This window comes from Lissotriton vulgaris, chromosome 7, assembly GCF_964263255.1.
Source record: "Lissotriton vulgaris chromosome 7, aLisVul1.2, whole genome shotgun sequence".
NCBI lineage: Eukaryota > Metazoa > Chordata > Amphibia > Caudata > Salamandridae > Lissotriton > Lissotriton vulgaris.
Genome location: NC_141695.1, coordinates 1666930025 through 1666956080, shown reverse-complemented (window position 1 = coordinate 1666956080; position 26056 = coordinate 1666930025). Strand labels below are relative to the sequence as shown.

Here is a 26056-nt window from a genome sequence, read left to right as displayed (position 1 = left end):
AAAGGATTATTAATCACTCAGTTTATTATGAATTACTAGGTGTCTGTAACTGATGTATTTTAAGTGTGCGAATAATTTTATACCACGTAAGAATTTTTTTAAAATGTATAATTGTATTCGTATTGATCATGGTGTTAAGGTTGTTTAATGACCAGGGTCGAAATAAACAAAATCTTTGACTGGCTGACAGCTGGATAGAGTAGGGGCCGATTGGAGTAAGGACATTTCACTGCTAGCACTTTAGTGTGGATGCTGTGATGTCCTTTTATGGTGCCCCAGACAGCACTAAGTAAAACCTGCCAGTGAAGGGCAGAAAAAAATAATAATGGGTAAAGGTCAATAATTTTTTTGTTTTTCAATTATAAACTTCCACTTTGGGAGTTTGTTTAGGAAAACCAAATAGTTTGTAAAAGTTTGGTTGACAGCCATCAAAATGCCTTTCTATTACCACGTATAAAGCAGGAGCCTGGGGGATAGCAGAAGCAACAAGCCTCAAGTTGTAGAGAATAACTTCATTAGAATACTGATGGTGGTTCCCAAAAGTGCTTCTATCACATTGTGTCACTCCGATTTAGGCTTGGAACATATTGAGGACCACATTGGCCTCACGCCCTTGCTATTATGGGCAAAGATTTAACGCTTAGGTTCTTCGAGAGCCATCTTCAGGGATTGTCTTGCTGTGTTCAGTATTGAGAAGATCCCTTGGTTCAGCCATCTGAAATTTATGTTTTTTGAGATGAGTTTACGTAATCTTTTTGAAACCCCCCAAAATATATTTCCTAAATCAAAAGACATTATTAAATCAGCTTTATTTTGCCGCGGCCAGTTTACACCATCAGAAGCGCCAGACACAACATAGATTGTCGAGTTCTTTTGAGGTTAGTCCTTTTACTAATCATTTACAGTTTTATTTACATTTTATTCTGAACCCGCAATATAGATTTTATCTTACAAGGTTTTTATTAGGCACATTGCACTTTCTGTTAGCCTTTCCATGTCAAGGAGGTTGGGTGGACAAGCTGACGCCTTGTCCCGGTGATAATTTGACCAAACAAAGCACCCTGCACTTTGTACTATTTGGTGCACTTTATAAAACAGTAGGAGCAGGTGTTTGCTCCCATTATTGAGAAAGTACCATCCCTGTTCTTATAGAGATGGTTTTCGATATTTATATTTGTTGGTCTCTATTGATGCCTGCACTGCTGTTGTGAACTTCATAAGGAGCGTCCTTGTAATCAGAAAGCGGTACGGGTAAATGTGGTTATAGACTGACAGTCATTGACATTTTTATATTACTTGTGACAAGCATTTTTACAAGGAATAATTTGTTATTTTAATCTGGTTATGTCTCTATTGTATGCCGACGTCTTAGTATAATGAGTTAATACCTTTTGAACATGGTATCTTAATTAGGTTCTAAATGATAATATTTTTATGAGTATATCTCTTTTTTAAATTGTTGTGTATTTGATTATGCGCTTTATGATATGTTCTATGAATTGAATAAAGCTTTCTGAGGTTACATGACTTGATGGCGGCTGCCACCAAACGATTTTATACTTTGAAAGGAACCATCATGTTGGCAGTTCCTATCAAGGTACAGAGACCACCTCTGTGCCAGCAGTGATCACTAAATGTTGCGTATAGAAGTCTGACAGGGTGGCAAACAAAATGTCCTCTACCACCATGCTGGACAAAATGAATAGGACACGTTACAACACAAACGTTTGCAATGCATGCCTTTACAATGCGGTTGTAACATTGCAGCATCCATTACAACGCATGATTTTACAACGCATGCCATCACAACGTATTTTTAGAAACTACACTTACAACGCATTCCATTACAACACATACCATTACAGCACATACCATTACAATGCATAATACTTTTAGGGCAACAGTAGTGTAAGTGTTGGATAGTGTAGGGGTAAGAATTACTATTCCCACTCCAGTGAGTGCAACAGTAGGGTATGTGTTGGATAGTGTAGGGGTAAAAATGACTGTTTCCCATTACTTACCTTATAATGGGTTATAATGGCATGCAATGTAGTGGCATGTATTGTAATGGCATACGTTGTAGTGACGTGCTGTATTGGCTGTGTTGTAATGGCATGCGATGTAATGGATGTTGCATTGTAATTACTGCATGGTAAAGGTAGTGCGTTGTAATGACTGCATTGTAATGTTTGTTTCCCGGACAAAATGGCATCCGTACAATTTTAAATCTGATCCCAAGTGTTAAAATGTATGTTTTTTGAAACTATGGATAGGTTGCATTGTGATGAAATGCCCTTATTCACTCTTTGTGAGATCATTGCAGTCCTGGTTGGGTGGTTTGTCTATGCACCAAGGTGCTTTGTTTACTTCATGCTAAACGTGATCATTGATTCTTTTCTACCTTCTTCTTTCCTGTTTTCTCTGTATTTTCCTTTCCCTCGATTTCCTATCTTTGATGGCTTCCCTAGGACCCCACATTCTGTCTGTCGCTCTCTCGAGAGATCTCTTGCTCTCTTCTTCTCCTCTGTCTCACTTACTGTCTCAGTCTGTCCCACTGTTTTCTCCCTCGCTTTCTCTCTTTCCTTACCTCCTTCTATCCACTACTGTTGCCCCTGTCTCTTTCCTTGGCCCCCTCTTTGCTACAGGATGGGGTGTGTGAAGTCCAAAGAGTCTCAAGCGGATGGAAAAATCTTGAATGACACTTCGCAGAAGTCTCAGCACGCGCTGTACGTGAAGGACCCCACCTCAGGAACCAAGCAGGTGAGTGGTGCACACGGCATAGGCTCAGGGAAGGAGGGATGTCTTTAACACTACTTTCGTTAGGCACCCTGCTGGGCTGGGGGCCTTGCTGTAATGTAACACCACACACTGAGTGTGCGGTGTGCCGCAGCGATGTATTCGATTCTGACACTCTTATGTTTGTGCAGCCCAAAAATACAGTTTATCCAGATTACCATCCATTTTTCACAGGGACCTCATTTAGTGTAATGCAGTACTGCCCTATTATGAATATGAGAAGACTTCATAATGGTATGGCAGAATTGTGCCCTATCACTACCAGCTTTTTACTGGTGGTGTCTCTGCACTCCCAAATGCAGAACAAAAGTGTTCCATCAAGCTCTTTCCAATTATATGCACAGAGTACTGAATATGCAGTAATAATATGTTTTTTGCAAATGAGGGAATGCAATTATCTCATCTGCAGTATTATGACAAATTTAACAGGTCGCATGGGCCGGAGTGAGGGGTGTGATGAGAGTGAGGATGTAAAGTGCTTCACATTGAAGTATGGAGTGTGGGGAGTTTTCCGTATGTGAGGGTACAATATTTCGCACAGAGCATGGGAGTTCAAATTGAGTGTGCTGGTGTATTGAGTGTGAGTGTATAATATTTCTCACAAAGCATAATACTTTATTCCGAGTGTCCAAGCTGTTGAGCCAGAGTGTAAAATGTTTCACACAAATAATGATACTTCACACTGAGTGTGAGGGATGTTGGGTTCTAAGCTGGGCGTAGTTTGCGAAGTAGCGCTACGCATAGCTACGCGAAGTGTACTTCGCACTATGCGAACTACACGTCGCATTACAGAAACTGTGTAGTGCGCTGTTCGTGATGATTGCACAGTGCCGGATGCTTGTCCGCATTGTGCAATCATTGAAAACGGCATCTTGCACAGAGTGAGCTGTCTTTAACTGCCGCTTGAGTAGATTTTTACTCGATCGGCAGCTTTCTCAACGCGGATTGGTAGTTTCTCATCGCGAGCAGTTGCGAGCGTACGCGACCACTCGCAAGGTGAAACCTGACCTCCCCGCTTTGAGAATCTCTTCGGGAGGTTTATTTTCCACGCTCGCGATCGCCAACTTGATGTTGCTGATCGCGAACGAGGAAAAAGTCTCGCTAGGATGTCATTTTGCTTGCTCGCGGTCGCCAACTTGACGTTGAGGACCGCAAGCAAGCAAGAAATGACCGCTGCACTACCTGTGTTTGCACTGTGCTACATGCAATTCGTGTAGTAGTAGCGCAAACTTCGCAAACTACCCGAGCGTAGCGTAGTGCTTTGCCCAGGGTTATTGGGTTCACAAGTGTATCACCCTTCACACAAATCATGGCACTTCACACTACGGGGCCCGATTATATTGTCGGTCACGGTTGCCTCCAACCGACATCATAGCGCAAACAGGACCGTCCGACCGACCTCCGGTCGGCGGTCCTGACCACATAATTATGATGCAACCGCACATGGTGCAGTCGCATACTCACATTTTCCTATGGGAGCATGCAGTTAGGCCGAGACCCCGCAGTCGGTAATGTGTGGGGGGGAGGAGTAGGTGGGTGCACTCGCAGAAGGACACCCGCACTGCAGTTACTCATTACGTAGGTCCCGGTATGAGTCGGGCCCTCCGCCCCAACTCCGGGCCCCCATTTTGAATGTGGAAGTCCTTTGTGAATCGTCCCCTGAGTGTGAAGATTGTTGAGTGTGAGGGCGTGCAGTGCTTCACACAAATCATGGCACTTCACACTGAGTGTGAGGATTGTTGAGTTTGAATGCGTACAATGCTTCACACAAATCATGGCACTTCACACCGAGTGTAGGGTGTGCTGAGAGTGAGGATGTTCAATGTTTCACATAAACCATGATGGTCTGCTCTGAGTGTGTGGGATGTTGAGTGTGAGGAAGTACAGAGCTTGACATGAGCTTCAGTGTATGAAGGGACCAGGGTAGGAGCCCTTTCAGACTTCACTCTGTGTACTACTGGGCGGAGGCGATGGTACTCCAGCATGCTTTTCTTTGTGGACCTCCTTAAGAGTGACATAGCTGAAAATGGTGGGCACCCACAACAGAATGTGGTGGGCAAGTTGACATTACCCCCAATTCATGACCACTTTCCAGCATAGACCTTCATTGAGACCAGCTCTATTACATGAAGCTTGTTGGTCAAGTAGAGTGAGGATTGAGTCATGTGGCACTCCATGCAAAAATGGGCTGCAAGGTTCTATGTCACCTCATTTAGCTTATCAGTAGAATAAAGGTATGCATGCAAGCTTCATAACCCTCAGACTCTGAGGATTTCAGGAATATGATTACTTCTGTGCAATTTGTAATTAAAACCATATTTCAGCGTCCCAACTCACAATTCTGAAAATATAATCATTTTACAAATTTGATGAAAAAATACGCATTAAACTGTTGTAATATCAAAACAAGAATTGGTAAATCCAGTAGGTATCACTTTAATGTGTTGGCTATTCAAAAGTATAAAAAGAGAAAGTGATGGATTGAATGCTTGAATTAATATCAGTCAATGGTTATTACTCAGGGCCACATCCCAGTCCGTCATTTATTTTGCACACCATGCCTGCTCAGTTTGGACTCAGCTGGACTCAGCTATATGCAAATTAGTCTTGACCCTGCTCCAGTGGGAAAAGGCCATCCCGAACTGCCAAGCCAGGGTTCGTTGAACCAGAACACAGTGGCTGAGATTCATCACCACCCCCTTTTCTGAATCATTTTTGTCCACCATAAGCGTGGTAGGGTATACTCAGATGTGAGTCCCTAGCTCATTGCACCATCAGGATTCAAGCAAGCCGGGCCGAAGACGGCTGAAATGCCAGAAACCGGTCCCCGGTAGCTTGTTTCCTTCCCAGTATAAGAATTGGCTTGGTAGTTTGGTCTGCCCTGTTCCCATGATGCACTGGGCCATGGTCAGACTAATTTGCATATAGCCAAGTTCTGAGCTGGGATGGTGCAGTGAGCTAAAAAACGGTGATGGATCAAGCCCTGATCCTTGGACTGGGTAAGAGTGGTCTGCTTAATTCAGACACTCTGTTCATCGCCACCCCCTTTTCTGAATCATTTTTGTCCACCATAAGCGTGGAAGGGTATACTCAGATGTGAGTCCCTAGCTCATTGCACCATCAGGATTCAAGCAAGCCGGGCCGAAGACGGCTGAAATGCCAGAAACCGGTCCCCGGTAGCTTGTTTCCTTCCCAGTATAAGAATTGGCTTGGTAGTTTGGTCTGCCCTGTTCCCATGATGCACTGGGCCAGGGTCAGACTAATTTGCATATAGCCAAGTTCTGAGCTGGGATGGTGCAGTGAGCTAAAAAACGGTGATGGATCAAGCCCTGATCCTTGGACTGGGTAAGAGTGGTCTGCTTAATTCAGACACTCTGTTCATCACCACCCCCTTTTCTGAATCATGAGATTCATTCAAGCATTGCATCCACCACCTTGTTGTTTTCATATTCAAACACATGTAGCCAACTCGATATGAGTCGCTGACATATTCAAGAGCCCTGGCCTGCTTGCACGTTCAGGCCTCTGTAGACAAAGCACGCGTTCACTCAGACTTCGGGCATCCTTATAAGAGCCTAGTTTCTCCACACTGTTGAAAAGACCGTTTGTCTATAATATGATTGCACAGGCACAATGCACAGGCCCCTACTGTTTGTGAGTTCATGCTTTGCTCATGGTGCACTGATTGTGTCTATCCATGCTCTACATTCTAGAGTTTGTGGGTATATCCCCCAGGTTAATGAATGTAGCTTTCGGTAGGGATGCTTGCAGTGCCACACATCTTAGCCTAGTGCATACAATGACACGAGGTTGCTTTTCTAGTGCATAAAATGACACAAGGTTGCTCTTCTAGTACATACAATAACAAAGGTTGCTCTTCTACTGCATACATTGACACAAGGTTGCTCTTCTAGTGCATACATTAACACAAGGTTGCTCTTCTAATGCATACATTGGCACGAGGTTGCTCGTGTAGTGCATACAATGATAAAAGGTTGTTTTTCTAGTGCATGCAATCAATCAATCAATCAGGGAATTGTAAGCGCTCTACTCACCCGTGAGGGTCTTAACACCTTAGCTGCTTTGGAACGTCCAGCTCCAGTGCTGAACGTTCCATTGCGCAGGTGCAGTTGGAACGTCCAACGGCCGACGGCAGCACTCCCGAGGTAGTGGTGCCGTCGGCCGCAGGTATAGGCGCAGCGCTTAAGGGGTTAAGGCACTGAAGGGGGGGAGGGTCCGCAGCTCTTATCAGCCGAAGAGCCAGGTTTTGAGAGTCTTCCTGAAGGTGTCCAGGAAGGGGGGACGTCTGATGTCTGCCAGTAGTTTTTTCCAGGTCTTGGCTGCAATGTGAGAGAACAATCTTTCGCCTGCTCTGTGGATGTGCAGGGTTTCGGCCAGTGTTAGGTTGGGCGATCGCAGGGTTTCTTTTGGGTACGTGGAAGTTTATTCTCTCATTGAAGTATTTGGGTCAGTTGATGTGTAGGCATTTGTAGGCGTGAGTGAGTATTTTGAAAGGGACTCTCTTCTCCACGAGGGCCTGTAGAGTCTCCGCAGGTGTTGGCTGATGTGTTTGTGCCAGGGGATGCTGAGGACGAGTCTGGCCGTAGTGTTCTGTATTGTTTGGAGTTTGCGGAGTACAGATTTGTTGATTCCGATGTAGAGTGCATTTCCATAGTCCAGTCTGCTGGTGATGAGTGCGTGGGTGACTGTCTTCCTCGACTCGGGGGATCCATTTGAAGGTCTTGCGGGTAATGCAGAGTGTGTTGAAGCAGCTGGAGGTGACAGCTTTGACCTGTCGGTTCATGGCGAGTGAAGAATCGAGTATGATGCTAAGGTTTTTGGCATGCTCTCAGGGGGTAGGTGGGCTTCCGAGGGCGGTGGACCACCAGGTGTTGTCCCATGCTGAAGGGGGGGTTCCAAGGACGAGGACTTCTGTTTTGTAGTGATGTGAAAGAGACAGTTTTTGCTATAAGTGGAAATACGTTCCAGAAACAGACCAAGTCAGATTGTGCTACATAGTCCTTCCTCAAAAAATGTCCCAAAAAAATAACAGCTTGCATAGTCTGCGGCGTTCTACCACTATCAGACCTACTGACTGTGCACTGCTGTATGATGATTTATGTCAGAGTTTAATTTTATACAGTTGCCTGTCTCATCTGTAAACCACTGTTTGTAACCCTCCGAAATATCTATTAATTTCTTTCTAGAGTAAAAACAGCTTGAATCCGCCCCATGGTTCAGATGGTAGGTAGTTTTATATTAATATTTTTTTTTATCTGATATTCTATTACTCCTCTTTTATAATCTCAGTGTTTTTTCTAATATTTCTTCTCTTGCTGCAAAACTTTTCTATTCTCAATGCTATTATGTTTTTTTTTATTTGGCAGCTCTGTACCGCATTGTCACCTCTTTTTTGTTTTTATAATACAGTTCCTCTACTTTTGTTTCTGATACTTTCTTTTGTGGAGCCTTATGTGTTGGTTGCTATTTACCTAACCTGTTGTTGCTTGTGTTTAATTTAGTTTCCTTTGTTAATTCTTTACTTGCCGTGGTACCTTCTGTATCCTGTCTCTTCCTTCCTTTCCTGTCTGAGCCCACCTTCATACAGCGTGATAGTAGCCATACAGTTTTCAAGTATAGATTCCCTCCCCTGTAGATCTACAACTACCCCTACGTGTAAATCTCCTCATGGATAGAATTCTACATTTCAATGTGTAAATTTACAACTAGATTTAGACTTACAAATCTCCACCCTCTTCAAATGAGGGGGAGGATACTTCTATGACTGAATTTGTGACCGAAACATTATTACTGTTTACCTTCTACTGTTTGTGAAGCCTTCCACCACCGAGGTGGAGAGCTCCATATTTGAAAGTTATAGGTTAATTTAAGAAAATTAATTTTAGATCAAAGATTATTTATGTTTGCAATTAAAAAATATTCAAATCCGTTTTGCCAGCTCCTATTCACCCAAGATTACCAATGTAACAAGTGATGTCACAAAAACACTGAAACTTAACAATGTATTAGATTTTAGCTGTTCTTTTTAATTAATTTTTAAAAAAATTAAATTAAATGATTAATGTTAGTTTTGCTAAATGTGTCCTAATTGTTTTCAAGTTTAACAGTTTTTTACTTTTCTCTGTACGTTACCATGAGGAGCCTCACTATAGTAAAGTATAGGGAACAGTAAAAAAAAGGGAAACTCACGCTGGTAAAGTATAATTGAAAGTAAAAATGGTTATTAAACTTGCAAAAAATATTTCTACATTCAAAATTTCAAAATTGTTGTAAACAGCACTAATAACTTAACGAAACCTAAAGAGTAATTATTTGAATATACAAAATAAAAAATTAAATTACATTTATTCCTATTTACAACTATTTTAATTAATTTAAATTCATGTAATTTTTTTTTCTTCCGATAAAGGTCTATTTTAAATCCCCCTCCTCCTTTATTTTCTATGGGAGTGCATTGACTTATCAGTTGTTGGCCATCTGTGGCGCTGTGCCTTTTTGGCAGTACTAACTTCACATTCATAAATTTGGCTCTGGAGACATGAAAGTATAAACTTTTGAGTAACTTTGCACTCAGACTTTGTGAATAGTTCAAAATAGCAAAGTTACTCAAGTTCAAAGTAAATTTACCAATAGTAAATCTACACATGTAGATTTACCAGTTGTGAATTGGCGCCATGTGTTATCATTTACAATATATTCTATTAAGTTGTTATTAGGTATATTAAACATTAACATAAAACATATTTAAAATGGTATGTGTTAATAAACTTCAAGATAATTTACCTAAAGATTGATTTAAAAATTTTGATTTACTTGAATATATTTTCATATGTGTTAGTGGTATCACATGCCTGTGTGGTTTTCTATAAGAGTGTGTTCCAGTACCAGTGTTTAGCCATGTGTGGTGCTTGACTTGCTCCACAGCTCGGCTGGAGAACATTTGCGCCTGTTTGCTAAATTTGAATGTTTATTTTGTGAATTGCTTTTGTCTTACTTTTTTGTGGGGGTGTTTTGTATTGGCATGTCCCTCTATTCCGCTTCCCTTAACCCCACACATTTTGTATCCATTTTTCACCATTAACCATTCCCCTTCGTCCCACCTGTATATACTCCTAAATACTTTGCATAACTGGAGAAATTGCTACAAAAAAGATAGACAAGGCATAGCCGGAGAGCTCCACTTGGATGTTTGTGAATTGAATTCAAGAGTATGCAATGCAGTGCTACTTTACGTACTTCAAAAGTGCTTTTGTGAATACCTTTATATTGGGCAAGCTACTGTAGCCCCACGTTATCACTGTGTGTTATTCACTCTAGCCTTGCATTTCCACTTCGTTTTTTGCAAGGAAATTCTTGTCAATATATGTGAGCTAAGTGTAATTGTAAAGCAATGGCAGCAATTATTAATTAATACCCTTTTGGCTTAATTTACAGTTCTTCTCTTGACATCCCCTGTGCTTTATATTGGGAACCATTCAATATGGAGATTCCTTCCCAGCCTTCATCTACCGATTACCCACTTTATCACACTTTTTCACTATACTCTTTTGTTGCACTCTTAATACTCTTATTTTGGTTCACAATTCTATATTTTCCTTTTCAATAACACATACTCACACATAAAACCATTATAGGTGGAAAAAGGTGGAAAAAAACAAGAAAACAAAACTTGGAGTGAGGAAGGGGAGAAGGTATGGTCGGGGGGTGGAGATAGGGGATTTTATCTTTTTTGACACCTTTCTCTGGTCCTGGCTACTGTGATCCCCTGGCCTCCTATTTTAGGTGAGTTTCCTGGTAATATTTTTGTTAACATGTCTCTTTTTCCGGTGTCCAAATCTATACCCACAGAAGCACCTGCTCCTGTTGTGACAAATTTTTTGCAGATTTTATAGTGCAAATCAACCCAATGGCATTGCGACAGAATTGGGCTACACTACCCAATTTTACTGTCTAGCAATAGCCGAAACCTTTAAAAAAATATATATATATGTTTGTTTCAGTCTACACTCTACATTCATTGGGCTGCTGAACAGGGACATGTTTAGGATTTGGCGGGCCCTCGGCCAAAGGCATTTTGGGGGCCCGAGTTCAGAAAAGCAAATTAATGATCCACTTTCAGCTCTTTCATGCCAACTTTGGCCAGTGCCTAGGCACACTGGTCCAAATTCTAAATTTGTTTGCATCTAATATTCAGACATAGTGACATGTTTTTTTCAATATTATAATGGGGCAGCAGCTCAATAATAATATTGCAAATAATCATTGTGATCCCCTCCTATTTCTCATATGTAAGGTCCTGTTTTGATTTGCTGTAATGCCATTTTCAGTTTACTTCCGCCCACTATAGCATACAGCATGGACCACAGGGTCTGCCCACTTCAGCCATTGGCTTACCTGGTTGTGAGTGACAGTATTGTGCTCTTGCACAATGTGCACATCCGCAAAATAAGTAGCCCCTTCCAGTGCCATGGACTACTGGGGCAATGTCACAGCTTGACAGCTCCCCCAACTCTTCAACCCGAACAAGCTCTCTCCTAGCCGTGTCCTCCAGCTGCACTTGTATCTATGTTATAGGGGGCTATTTCATCACTTTTAACCAGGTTGTGTCCCTCTTGCGTATAGTTGTTCCTTCTACTGGCATTACAGGAGCCCAGGGGCCCTCATATTACTCAACGCATGCCACCCAAACTGGTCAATGTGATCTATGGATGACCTTCAATGCAAGCAACCAAAAGGATGTTGTGAGTGGATACGCTGGATATATACTTCACATCTACAGTTATTTTGGATGAGATTAAGAGACCATTGCGTTTACATGAGAGACACTTTTAAAGCATCACGCAAGTGTGTAAATGACGGCCTACCTCATACCTACCTAACTTGGGTGAACGCGTTGAACGAACATTTCACTACAATAGTGAACCCTCATAATGAAAACTTCTAACTCCGTCAAGCCTGACAAACCTCTGAAGTATAAGTTGATGAACTCCTCACTTGGGTTAAAGAACTAGCCCATACATGGGCATAGGCTGATGAAACTGAAGACGTCAGAGCCCCCTTCATACAGGGCTGAGCATCGGCAAAGCTGCGAGTGGATTCTAAATAAACTGGGCAAATCACTGCCAGATATGCTGACTCTGGGTTGCTCCATCGAATTTCCTTGGTCACGGCAACCTAAATGTAGACTGCTCTTCCAAACCCATCAAATCAGTGATCGTTAATATGGTCACCAAAATGTCGGCTTGACCAAACTGGCATCAAAAAGACTTGGAGCAGCCCCTGTGGATGCTGTTGGGGTAGTTTTCCTAATTAAGCTGACTGCCCAGCACTTGGCAAGAAATGTGCTGCTTGTTGGATACCAAACCACTTTGCAAGAGTGTGTAAATCATCTCCTTTGGCCATTCCATGAAGGAAGATGAGTGTGAATGCAGTTACGCTGATAACTTCAGATGTGCCGATGGATGATGATAATGAAGAAGAATAAACAATTCATTTTGTACACGCCATCGACCAAAGACAATTCCAGAAGTGCACAGACTCCCCTGCACAAAGACAGTTGGTAACCAGCTAGTTCATGCTGTGATCGACAATGGAGTATCAGTCAATGTTATGTTCGGAACGACCTCTGCAACCCTGATGAATTAAGTGACAGCTCATCCTTTGAAGATTAAAATCGATGCCCATGGACATACAAATCCGCTACCCCTGGCGGGGTTGTTTAATGTAAAACATACCCTTGAAGAACATTCAATCACACCAAAAGAATATGTCACAAAAGGAGGGGAAGCGATGCTCTTAAGCTGTCAGATGGCAGAAGTTCTTCATCGAATTCAGTTTGCCTATAATGAGCAGAGACCTGAGTTAGAGAACCTCTCCTAACAATTTGGTGGCCTGTTTCACTGCATTGGCTGCTTAAAGGTGAAGACTGTGCACTGTTCATCAATCAGTCGGTCCAACAGATGGCTCGAGTGACATTCCGTCTTCGGCCTAAAGTACAAAAGGAATTTTGTAAATTGGAAAAAGCGTATATTATTGAGGGAGCCAATGGGCTCGCCCCTTAAGTTTATCCAATTGTATTCATAAGGAAGGCTATGCCGATAGGAGAGGTGTGACTGTGTGTGGGCATGAGCATCCAGAATCAATTCATCGAAAGATACGCATATCATGCCGACAGTGGACAAATAAGTCAATGAAATAAACAGGGCTTGCTGGTTTTCCAAAATGGATCTTAAATCAGGATATGATCTGCGAATGCTTGACCCCTTCATGGTATATCACGATCTTCTCCACACCCGGGCCTAAGAAGGTATAAGAGGCTGAATTTTGGACTCTCCAGTGCCACTGAAGTATTCCAGAACATTGTCCCAGAAGTTGTTCTCTGGACACCCAGGGTCATCAGTTCCAGTAATAGTATCTTGGTGTTTGCCTTAACGCTGGAAGAACATCATCAGAAGAGTCCTACAACACCTCCAAGATAGTGGGCTCCCCCTCAATTCTACCAAGTATGAATTATTGAAACAAGATATACATTTCTTCTCATACAATTTTCATCCGAAAACTGGCTGGACATAAATCCAGCAAACATTGCGGACATCAGATCCAACAGGGCCTGGTCACCTTCTGAGGCTGGATTATAAAGAACTGGATAGTGCTGAGAGGCCTTTTAACAGAGCGCAACAAGTCATCCGTGTCATGGATGTAGGAGTCTAAACAACAGACCAAGGATGGCCTGTCAGCGGGGATAACCCTGCCATACTTTGACCTCAACAATTACTCTAAGTTGTCAGTAGATGCTAGTTCCACAGGCCTGGGAGCTTTGCTTCTGAAGAGGCATAAATACAGAGAATAGGCACCAGTGGCCGTTGCCAGCAGTGCGCTTACACCCACTGAACAGTTCTATTCACAGATCAAACGAGAAGCCATTGCCATCCAATGAAGATGCAGGCATTTTCACTTATATCGGTGGGATTATCGGCTGACAGTGTGCACGGCCCACACTACCCTCATCCTATTGTTGCAGTGATCTGCCTCTTAAGCCCCTTCAAGGATTGAGAAGACGAATCCTCCATCTGTAGGAATATGCATTCTTCCTGGTTGACCCGGCTGTCAAAACCCAGTCACATATTTGTCATAGCACCCACTGACAGCAACCAAGGAAGTAAATGCCAGTGACCAGGCCACTCAGAAATACATGAAGATGGTGATAGAAAGATCTTATCCACTCTTGATGTCTCTGAAGGACATTGTGGCTACAACCAACACCAATGACTGGTTTCTGGTAACGCTCCAAGCCACATGGACAGGTAAATGGAAGACTTTGGTTATTAACCTCCAACCTATACCACTGAGGCCCTTCAGATCATGACATCCCTGCATGTTGGGAAGAACTGGTTTAATCACCCGCAGGCTTTCTCCTCTGAGAGCAGCCGACTAGTGATTCTACAATGGCTGACACTGCAAGTACTGGGCTTGGCCTACTCAAGTCATCAAGGGATAGTGAAAACTAAAAGTAGGCTATGCACAAAAGTGTGTTTCTTTCTTCTAGACGAGTATGCCCACTATCCGAGTCATGAGTGCGAGAATACCTCTGGTGCCAGTCATTTTGGAAGATGTTCCAAAGTCCCTGTGGGATAGTGCTGACTTTGATGGTCTGCCCGACTGACAGGTGGCACATTCTAGTAGTTATCGATGACTGCTCAAGTACCCTGACGTCGAAATAGTGAATAGCACAATTTACCGGAAAAGGTAATTCCCAAATTTGAAAGACTAATGGCAGCCCATGGCATCTTTCATTAACTGAGAGCAGACAATGGGCATTTTTCAAGCAAAAGAAATGGCAGACTTCATACAGCAATTTCGCAAAGATCATCTAAAATTGACACCTCAATATCCTCAGGAAAATGGGGTGGAGGGACTGAAATATTGAGACCTGTGGCTTGAACTCGGGCAGAATACCTTTAACACCGGTTTAGCTGTTGACTGTGCGCTACGCTGTTGCATATTAAACAAGTGTACATATGTAATTTTGTAGGCCTTTACAGGCACATGCAACAATATTGCTTTTTGCGATTCCTTAATTGCGAAAAGTAAGGTATCGCAATTAAGGAATCGCAAAAATGCAATGCATCAAGAAATCGCTGAAAAAATTGCGATTTCTTAATATTCCTTAATTGCGACTCGCAAATTGCAAATCGCAATTAAGGAATACCTCCCCATTCATTCCTATGGGCCTAGAGGCCCATAGGAATGAATGGGACAACATTCTCAATTTGCGATTCGCAATTAGCGAATCGCAAATTCAGAATGCGATTTCAAGGGTGCAGTGGTGTTCAAAGGACACCCTGTTGCACCCCTGAAATCAATCTGTGCACATATGTTGTGCACACACATGCCCTAAGGGCATGTGTGTGCACAACATGAAACTTTGAAAAATGCACAAAAGTGCATTTTTCAAAGTTTTCGCAAATTACCATGAGGTCCAACCTCATGGTAATTTGCTTCCCCTAATTGCGAAATCGCAATTTTTTTAAGTTTCATGCATTGCATTTAAGGAATCGCAAAATGCGATTCCTTAAATGCAATCGCAATTTGAAAATTTGCAAATATTTGTGAATTCTCAAATTGCGAGGGCCTTCACCCTTCATGCATTCCTAAAGCAGATTTTGCGATCGCAAACGGCCGATTTTTGCGATTCGCACCGTTTGCGATGGCAAAATCCTTTGATGCATGTGCCTGTTAGTCCTCTGGGATGGGCAATGGGGACTGTGCATCCTTACCACAACCCTCGCTAGCTGAGACACTCTTGGTACTCAGCGAGTCTGTTTCATTTTCAAAATTTCTTCTGTCAGCCTGTTAGTTCACAAATGCATGAAGACAAGGGGGGGAGGTAAGATTCTTCCTGTTAACCTTGCTAAGCCATTCGCCGGATATTGGATGAGAGGTGTAGACAAGGCAGTCAAGAGAAACCAAGAGTGCCTCGGCCAGCCGGTCTGCTCTGCGTCTGAAGCCTCTGGAAACTTTTAAGGCAGCCGCAGCTCTAATAACCGTGATGGGGAACTTGCTAACTAATTAACTGCTGAGTATGGGAAGCATGAGTCATCCACAGAGCACTGTAAGGGAAGCGGTAAACATTCTTAATTCAGTGCCAGGCCAAAACGTAACAAAAAGTAACAATTCCACCACACTTCACATGCAGCCATTAATCCCTTCAGTTGCACTGCACACGGTCTGAATCTCTTTCCGAGGTTCCTTCCTTTCCACATTGACCGGTTTACCTCCCTTTTCTCACAAAGAAACATGAACTCGCTTTGCATGGAACCCTACTTTTTTAGGTTTTGACTAGCCAATGCGTACGAAGTACGCATGTGCTAGAAAAAACCTAATGAGAATAGTATATGGGGCTTGGAATCCGCCCCGTCTTCTATTGGCTAGCTCCATAAATGGAGGCTAGCCATTGGAAGACGGGCCTGTCCGTCAATGCCGGACCAGATTCGGGGGCGTTCCCGAGATTTTTTGGCTTTTGGCTACGTCAGCCGAAAGCCTGTCCTCGGGAACGCCCCCGAATCTGGTTCTCCCTTGAACCCATGGCTAGTGGCTTCATAAGGCGTGACGTGATGCAAGCAGCCTCAGGGCGCCGTCTGTTACCGATAAGAGGGTGGAGGGAATGGGAAGCGCTTCAGGCTTGAAGGCTGAACATCGTGGCGCTACTCGCCTCTACCTGTCAAATTCCCCTCCTCCCTCTCTTCATCTTACCTGCGCCCTTCCCCCCTCCACTGTTGTGCAGCTCGTCTTTGCCAGCTTTAGTTACACAAGTACCACACATGCTCACGGCCTATGTGTGCCAGAACAACTGAAAGCGCCGGGAAGCCGTGCCAGTGTCAGAGTGTGCGCTACAGAAACGCCAGCTGGCAATAGCAGTGTGAGGCCTTCCAAGGGTGGCTGCGCCTTACCACGAGGAGACCCGTGTGTGCTGGGAACACTTCCGGATCCGTGACTAACTCTGTCCCAGCCCTACTGGCTTTGTCACAGGCACTGTCGCCTGTCCAGAAGTGTGGCAGGCCAGTCAAGTCACTAGAGAGGATGTCGTGCAAAGAAAGCTTGCTAGAAGCTCGAATTTGGGGACTTGTGGTTTTATTTAACCAGTGTAAAACCAGGACTACAAATCCCAAAATTCTAAGAGAACGCCCGGGAGAGGACTCACTGGAACTGGAAGCTTTGTAGCTGTGTCTGGGGTGTTGCAGCTCATGATGAGGCAGTTATTGATGGCCCCACTGGAATGTCCGGGGGGAGGGGGGCGAGTCGGTGACCCCGCCCCCGGGCCCCCAGCAGCGGTGACTCGGTGGGAACGGAGCGGCCAAGGTTGGCCCGGCCCAGGGGACCCCTCGTGGAATCCGGACCGAAAACATAGCCCGGATTCCTGGGAATCCGCCGGGCTGAGAGGGGCAGAGCAGGCGGGCCTCCCCGGGGAGCAGAGGGAAGGGCTGAGGCCGGCACAGCTTGGGCGAGTGAGGGGTGACTGACTGCCCGAGCGAGTGAGGTTACATGAGGTAGGCTGTGCAGGGCACCTCTTGCCACCCCTCACCCACCGTGACACACTGGCCCCAGGCATTGCTGGCACCCTGGGTGGGCGAGTCAGAGCACTCATGGGCGAGCCAGCCTGAGCCGAGCCCGGGCACCGGTCTGGCTCTAGAAGCCGAAGGCCGAGCCGAGCCGCAAAACAGCAGCAAAGGCAGCAGTGGTTACTTTTGTAACAGGTGCGCAAATAAGACACGTTCCTTAACACGTAGAAAATTAATGTTTATTTAATGACCACTTGTGTTTCACCGACAGTTGCCCGAGTATAAGTTTCAGGCAGGGTGTCTGTCCCACCCTCAAACACACGCTTCATGTACGTGTTAACAATAATACACATTAAAGTCACACAGCGCACCTTTCCGCTCGCCCCTGATGCAGTGTTACCACTTTGTTTCTGCACAGCCTCTGTAGCCGTAGCGAGCCCATTTTCACCAGTTTATCTGCTTTGTTTTATTAGTGTTCCCATGGTGGTGGTATGGAGTGTGTGTTTCTGTAGTATTCCCTCGCGTCAGCAATTTTTTCTCTTTGTTGCAGCAGAGTTCTTACTGTGTTTTGGGCACTGTTCCTTCCTTGTTTCATCAGTGTTCTCACTGGGTTTTGGCACTGTTCCTTCCTTGTTTCAGCTGTGTTCTTACTGGGTTTTGGCACTGTTCCTTCCTTGTTTCAGCAGTGTATAATATGGATTTGCATTTTCCTTGTTTTCGATTTGTTGGAACAAAGAGACATAACGTAGGGAGGGAAAAGAGGGGAAAATATATTTTTCATTATATTTTTTTTCTCTCTTTTTTCTCTTTCAATCTACCTCCATTTTTGCTCTAATCTTCTTTGCTGGATAAGTAATTTATTTTGTCCCCTCGCTTTTGGCTTGTGATGTTAGGTAAGTGGCCCTGTAGGGAGCTGGAAGAAGGCAAAGATCCGAAGCGAGAGATGAGGGTCCTACAGGGGGAACCAGCAGGACAAATAAGAGGTCTGTTCGGGACTGGGAGGGGCAGATGAAAGGCCCGTCAGGGATTGGGAGGGACAGATGAGAGACCTTCAGCAAATGGGAGGCTAGAAAACGACCCAAAGGAGTAGATGAGAAACCAATAAGAATCAATAGAGCAGCGAGCATTTTAACAGCAAAGCTAACAAAGTTTAGATTGACATGTATGAGCCCTAACTAATTCCCAGCGTTTGAATTCATCAAGGCTGCATTTTGCTGAATTCTTAGCTTCCAAATTCTGCCTGGTAGTTAAGTTAAGGAAATATTATAAACCAAATAGATGGCATGTGTTCCCTTCAGTTAGTGCTGCCTTTTTAGCCAACAGCCCATTCTTGCAATGTATAAGCATTAAACTACAAATCTCAGAATGCAGTTGTTGTTGGATAAAAAGCTGTAACGGTTTAAGGATCCAGGACGGCTCTGCTAGAAAAGAGGAAAAAGGCATGCATGCCCCAATTCCCAATTCAAACTGGAGACTCATATTTTTTTTGCCAGAAACAGGCTTCATTTTAGCATGCAATTGCTTAGAATTCCCACCATCCCATTCTTAACGGAAATTCATTTGAACCAATTTTTTTCCAAATCTCCTTCATAGCCACTCCCAGCCTGCCCTCTCCCAGCCTGCCCTCTCCCAGCCTGTCCTCTCCCAGCCTGCCCTCTCCTAGCCTGCCCTCTCCCAGCCTGCCCTCTCCCAGCCTGCCCTCTCCCAGCCTGCCCTCTCTTAGCCTGCCCTCTCGCAGCCTGTCCTCTCGCAGCCTGTCCTCTCTTAGCCTGTCCTCTCGCAGCGTGTCCTCTCGCAGCGTGTCCTCTCTCAGCCTGCCCTCTCGCAGCCTGCCCTCTCGCAGCCTGACCTCTCGCGGCCTGCCCACTCCCAGCCTGTTCTCTCCCAGCCTGTTCTCTCCCAGCCTGCCTTCTCCCAGCCTGTCCCCTCCCTGCCCTTTCCCAGCCTGTCCTCTCCCAGCCTGTCCACTTCCAGCCTGCCCTTTCCCAGCCTGTCCTCTCCCAGCCTGTCCACTTCCAGCCTGCCCTTTCACAGCCTGTCCACTTCCAACCTGCCCTCTCCCAGCCTGTCCTCTCCCTGCCCTCTCCCAGCCTGCCCTCTCCCAGCCTGTCCCCTCCCTGCCCTCTCACAGCCTGTCCTCTCCCTGCCTGTTGTCTTGTCCTGGCGGCAGCAGGCAGGAGCGTGCACTGCGTCCCCGAAGTAACAGCTCTAAAGCAAGCAAGAAGTACGCCCCCCTCCCACCAATCCCTGTTAGGTAGTGGAAACTGTCCAAACTGGGGTGCAGACAGCCCCTCTCACCTTTCGGCCTGGTACCACTGCACCAGCCGCACTACTTCCCTACTGACCGTTCTCTACTTCAGCCCCGTCTAAATTACAATTCATGCTTGTGACTCTTTTGCCTGCTTGTGCCTTCGTGTGCCCCTGTTGCCTGCTTGTGCCTCCGTGTGCCCCTGTTGCCTGCTTGTGCCTCAGTTTTCGTGCCCCTGTTGCCTGCTTGTGCCTCCGTTTTCGTGCCCCTGTTGCCTGCTTGGGCCTCAGTTTTCGTGCCCCTGTTGCCTGCTTGTGCATCCGTTTTCGTGCCCCTGTTGCCTGCTTGTGCCTCTGTGTGCCCCTGTTGCCTGCTTGTGCCTCCGTGTGCCCCTGTAGCCTGCTTGTGCCTCCGTGTGCCCCTGTTGCCTGCTTGTGCCTCCGTGTGCCCCTGTTGCCTGCTTGTGCCTCCGTGTGCCCCTGTTGCCTGCTTGTGCCTCCGTTTTCGTGCCCCTGTTGCCTGCTTGTGCCTCCGTTTTTGTGCCCCTGTTGCCTGTTGCCTGCTTGTGCCTCCGTTTTCGTGCCCCTGTTGCCTGCTTGTGCCTCGGTGTGCCCCTGTAGCCTGCTTGTGCCTCCGTGTGCCCCTGTTGCCTGCTTGTGCCTCCGTGTGCCCCTGTTGCCTGCTTGTGCCTCCGTGTGCCCCTGTTGCCTGCTTGTGCTGTGTGGGTGTGTGTGGAGGGCTCTGTGTAGCTGTGTGTGTGGGAAGCTTTGTGTGGCTGTGTGTGTGGGGGGCTGTGTGTGTGTGTGGGGGGGGGGCTCTGTGTGGGTGTGTGTGTGGGGGGGCTCTGTGTGTGTTTGTGTGTGTCATTTGCGAGAGATAAAGCTAGTGGCATTGTAAATGGCAATGCCATTTATTTATGTTAAAAAAACCAATGCCAATAGCTCTAACTTTAACAAAGGCAAAACCATTGCATTGTAAATGCTTGTTCTTTTTAAAGCATTGTTATAGCCAATAGGTCTCGCCCTTGGGACCTTATAAGTAAAAAAAAAAAGGAAGTATAAGACTTCATGCTTACATTTACTACATCCTAAATACGAAGTAAATGTAAAAGTATAACACTTTAGTTTTTTAGGGCTCGCCTGCTGTGCGCATGCGCATAGCTGGCGAAGCTCTATAGGGGCTTAAATAAGCTTTACCTAGACTGGCGATTTGATGCTGTGCCCGTGGCTTTTAGGTCAATGCGCAAGCGCATTGACCTAAAATGCGCGTGCACATCATCAAATCGCCAGTCAATCGCCAGCAGCACTCCTCCCCTGCTGCTTCACACCCTCATGCCGCTCTCCCCGCTCCGCCCCCTCCCTTACCCGCCGTGTCGCATTTCTCATCCCCCCTCCCCACAGCAATGCCCTCAGCCGGCCGTACTTTCACTTTGACGGCCGCTGGCCGTCTCTCGTGTTTCTCCTTGTTTCGCTCTGTCCCTCATAGATATTACGCGGCTAGGAGGGGAAGGGGTCGTGTATAGCTTTCTGCTGTATTAGTTGTTGTGGCTGGCAGCGGCCACTTAAAGCAATCCTTCCTCATCCTCGCTTGTAATCAAAATAATGCATGCATGTGCGCATACTTAGAGGGGCTCGGAGTCAGTAATTGTCGTCCATTGATCTTTTTAACTGTCAATCTCACCACATCATACAATATGGGGCAGTGAGTCACCGTACTTGAGCAAATCGGCTCGTATTCTCTTATAGCATTTTGTCTCCTCACGTCATCTGCCTCAAGTGTGCTTCACTGCCAGTGCTGCAGGGACAATATCGTTTTCTTCAATTTTTAAATATTTTTGGGGGGTTTAAACGATCTTTTCGGGTTACAATAAGTACCTTTTTTATCTATGCCAATAAGTATCCTGTTTTCCTCTGCAAATTAAAACTAGAAAGGGGTTATCTTTTCCGAGTACCGTGTCTGCTAGGAAGCACCCGTGGTGTTATGCTAAACTCCTATGCAGAGCTTGCTTTTATTTTTAAATTAACATGTTTATTGCCAGCATATAGTTAACATTTGTTTCTGGTAGTGTATGCTTGCAATACAAAAAAAATGACATGGCACCAGCTTCCCCTCTGCCAGTGCTTTCTTTTTATATGTATATATTTTGGATGTCTTTTCTCTGACGGGCTCAACATCGAAGTCCACAACACCAGTTCTATCCCATGCAGTTACCTCCTAATGCTTTTTTAGGTCTCGCCCACAGACCTAATGTGGACAGTCCCAATATGTACACTGTTTTTTACTCAGGGGCGCCGTAGTATTATGGGTCTTATATCGTCCACAAAAAGCACCGGCCAAGCACAAGTTGAGACCTGTTGGTTGGCTTTGCTTGTTTTATGTAGCTCTTCTGCCTGGAGCTGTGATAGCCGACGTTGCCAGGGCACAGATTAGTGGCAATGGGCGGCTGACTGTCCTGCGAAGCATGTTGTGACTGTAGGTGTCACGGGTCACGGAGAGGCAGCATAAACCGCTAGACTGTCACCTGCCTTGGCTTCTCGAGCGGTCCTGTCTGCGCGTTAATGTAGCCATTTTCATACCCCCTTGCGAAACCTACCTACTGTTCTTGGTCCGCCAGGTTCCTTGAAGCTGGATGTTTAGAGAGCGATATGTCTCTTTTGTTTTTGGCAGTTTGCAGTTCGGCTGACTAGAAAAATTGCTTTTTTCTGTGTGTTCCAGAGTTCATTTGTATGCTTTACTTAATTTTTTTTAAACTTGATTAACCCCTTCACTAATTAGACTTTTTCTTCCTTACGTGTACCCGAGTTTTGAACTCCTTCTCAGTGATGGTGTCCTGTGAAGTCTTTGTGTGGCTCTACCTCATTAAAACCAATGAATGCTTTGGAGCACGGCTACACATTTAGGGCTGAGGTTTATTGTTCATCTCCTCCCCGCCCCCTCCCCTGGAGGGTTTGAATGCGCATTGTTTGTGTTGAGGAAGGTCACGTGAGCACTCTCTGCAACAGCCCACCCCCAAAAGGCACGTGCTCATCTCCCAACTGGCTGCTGCTTTGACACAGGCCGACACTTCCTGCCGTGCGTTCCTTGCCCCCACCCCGAAAGAATTTGAGATGGCATGTTTGACCTCCGACCTTGCTTATCCATCCCAGTCCTCTTCTGTTCTTAATTTCAGCTTCTATACCCCTGCACACCAACTGTTTGAAAACCACGTAGGGTATACTTATACTGGGTTAGACTTTGGCACGTCAGTAATGGGTTTATGTGGTCAGCGGAATCTTTTTGGGGGTGGAAATAGGGGAAGAGGGTGTTATGCCAGGCACCCTTTGAGGCCTTATTGCCTCCTTGTGCTTTCACCAACACATCCACCATCACCTCCACATCCACCATGACATCCACCACCACATCCACCACCACCACATCCACCACCACCACATCCACCACCACCGCATCCACCACCACCACCACACCCACCACCACCACACCCACCACCACCACACCCACCACCACTACATCCACCACCACATCCACTACAACCACCACCCCATCCACCACTACCACCACCACCGCATCCACCACCACCGCCGCATTCACCACATCCACCACCACCACATCCACCGCATCCACCACCACATCCACCATCACCACCACATCCACCATCACCTCCACATCCACCGCCACAGCCACCACCACATCCACCACCACCGCATCCACCCCACCGCATCCACCACCACCGCATCCACTACAACCACCACCCCATCCACCACTACCACCACCACCGCATCCACCACATCCACCACCACCACATCCACCACATCCACAACCACCACATCCACCACCACCACATCCACCACAACACCACCACATCCACCATCACCACCACATCCACCATCAAATCCACCACCACATCCACCATCACATCCATCACCTTCACATCCACCATGACATCCACCACCACATCCATCACCACGTACACCACTTCCACCGCATCCACCACCACATACACCACTTCCACCGCATCCACCACCACCGCATCCACCACCACATCCACCACCACCACCACATCCACCACCACCACCACAAGCACATCCACCACCACCACCACATCCACCACCACCACATCCACCACCACCACCACCACATCCATCACCGCATCCACCACCACCTCATCCACCACCTCATCCACCACCGCATCCACCACCACCACATCCACCACCGCATCCACCACCGCATCCACCACACCCACCACCATCACTTCCACCACCACATCCACCACCACTTTCACCACATCCACAACCACCACATCCACCACCACCACATCAACACCACATCGACCACCTCCACCACATCCACCACCACCACCACCTCCACCACATCCACCACCACCCCCACATCCACCCCCACATCCACCACCATCACCACCACATCTACCACCACCACCACATCCACCACCACATCCACCACCACCACCACATCCACCACCACCATATCCCCCAGATCCACCACCACCACATCTACATGTGTGTGGCTCTGTGTGTGTAGGTGCAAATGCAATGTTCTTGGATTGTCGTCACAATAAAATACACTGAACATAATCTTCACAAAAGTTATTTACAAACGTTTAAGCTATTGCCATTATAAATTACAATAACTTTTATTTAAGTATTAATTATTTACAAAATTAAAAGCCATTGTTATTTGTAATATCAATCCATCTAAGTCACGTAAATACAACACACATTGCATTACAAATGCTATAGGTGTCACATTTGCAAAAGTTAAAACTATTGACATTGTAACTGACAAAGCTATTAATTTTGCTACTTTCAAAACCAACACATAAATAAAAAAAGTGTTATTTACAATACCAATAGCTCAAACTTTCCTAATGCGAGACCTATTGCATTTCCAATGCTTGTTTTAACTTACAAGGTCTCAAAGGCGAGACCTATTGGCTATGCCAATACTTGTTTCATTTGATGCTGGCTCATTCTTTCTTCTCAATTAACTCATGTCTCCATAAAAGGGCATTCTTCCTTTTATCTTGAATGATCAAATGTTCTTATGAAACAAAAAAGAAAATCTTGGGTACAGTTAGGATATTTAAACGATGTGGCATGCAGACTCACCTCTACAAGCTCGGGTTAATCACCATGATAATACAATTTAACCTCAAAATCAATACTAGCAAAGAGAGTACAAGCACATGATATAATAATGCATCTAATGTCTGTCGATGGGAACAGAATAAAGTAATTTAAATATCTATGAGAAGTGTGCGCCACGCTTTTTTTTAAATTGCGTTTGAAAAAATATATATATATGTACATTTATTTCCACATACATTACCTACTGGCCGTCGCCAGTAGGTAGTTATAGTTAGGACCTATTATCCATAGGAAATCCACAACATTCTATTTGGAATAACTTTGGCGCTGGTTGACAAATCTTCGCGAACTTTTCAAAACGTATGGCCTGCTCCGGTCCGCTCCTATCCTGAAAGTCTCAGGGTGATTCGTCAAGCGAGGGGCGAGAAAAAAGGGATCCCAAAACGTAGTTTCCCATAGGAACCTTTAATCGCAGCTACAGCCTGAACTGCTGAACGGAATTACCCCAAATTTGGCAAAGAGGTAGCCCTTGGTTCAGAGCTGTGCCTTTTTGTTAGATGGTGTAAATCCGTTCAGTAGTTCCTGAGAAAATCAAAAGTACAATCAAATATATATATATCTATGGCCGCGCAGGATCCGCACACCCTGCTGAGCACGAGCTGTATGCTAATTGGCTGTCAAAACTCCAAACCAGGAAGTGTTGGCAGCCATCTTGTGCCTCACACCCCCTGTTGTTTAATTATCAGAAAAACTGAGGCACAAGATAGCAGAAAAAAAACTTGCACAACGCAAAAAGGGGGCAGGGTAGGAACACCCTGACCCTCTAGGTCTGCTCAGGGGTTCCCACAAGGACCCCAGGGACAAAAAAGGCATTTTTTTAAGAACAAATCGGCGAGATTTGCGCATCCAGTGCGAGTTTCGGCCGAAATATTCTTTTAAATGAAGTGCGGGCTTCCAGGCTTTGTTGTTAATTAGCTCCCGGGGGGCCAAATCCCGGGGGCAATACTTATTATGTAAAGGGGGGCCCAGAGGGCCCACCCAGCCCTGGGGACCGCTACCCCCAGGCTTCTTTACATTAGGTGGGGGGGGCTTTCAGGCCTCCCCCCAGTACCGGGGACCTCCACACCAAGGGCTTAAAAAAAAAATACCCTGTGCTGGGGGGCTCAAGCCCCCACACATGCCGTGGGGACTGCCACCATCCCGGGGTTCTAAATATTTAGATTGGGGGGTCTGTGACAGACCGCCCAGCCCCGGGGACCACCACCCCCCGGGGCTTAGAAAATGTAGGGAGGGGGCCCCCCCTCCTGAAGTCATTGATGGCCCTGGAGACC

At 45.7% G+C, this 26056-nt stretch overlaps 1 protein-coding gene across 4 annotated transcripts in view; it reads left to right on the top strand.

The window, feature by feature from the left end:
• The window catches only part of HCK (HCK proto-oncogene, Src family tyrosine kinase), a 216870-nt gene that overhangs the window by 97031 nt on the left and 93783 nt on the right, over nucleotides 1-26056 (top strand). For all 4 annotated transcript variants that reach the window (XR_015297624.1, XR_015297623.1, XM_086932677.1 and 1 more), the window contains exons 3-4: nucleotides 2469-2760; nucleotides 8004-8040. Coding sequence is in view for 2 of the 4 variants with exons in the window: in XM_086932677.1 (XP_086788803.1) it covers nucleotides 2647-2760; nucleotides 8004-8040 (151 nt within the window). In the remaining 2 variants the exon portion in view is untranslated. The remainder of the gene's footprint in view (nucleotides 1-2468; nucleotides 2761-8003; nucleotides 8041-26056) is intronic.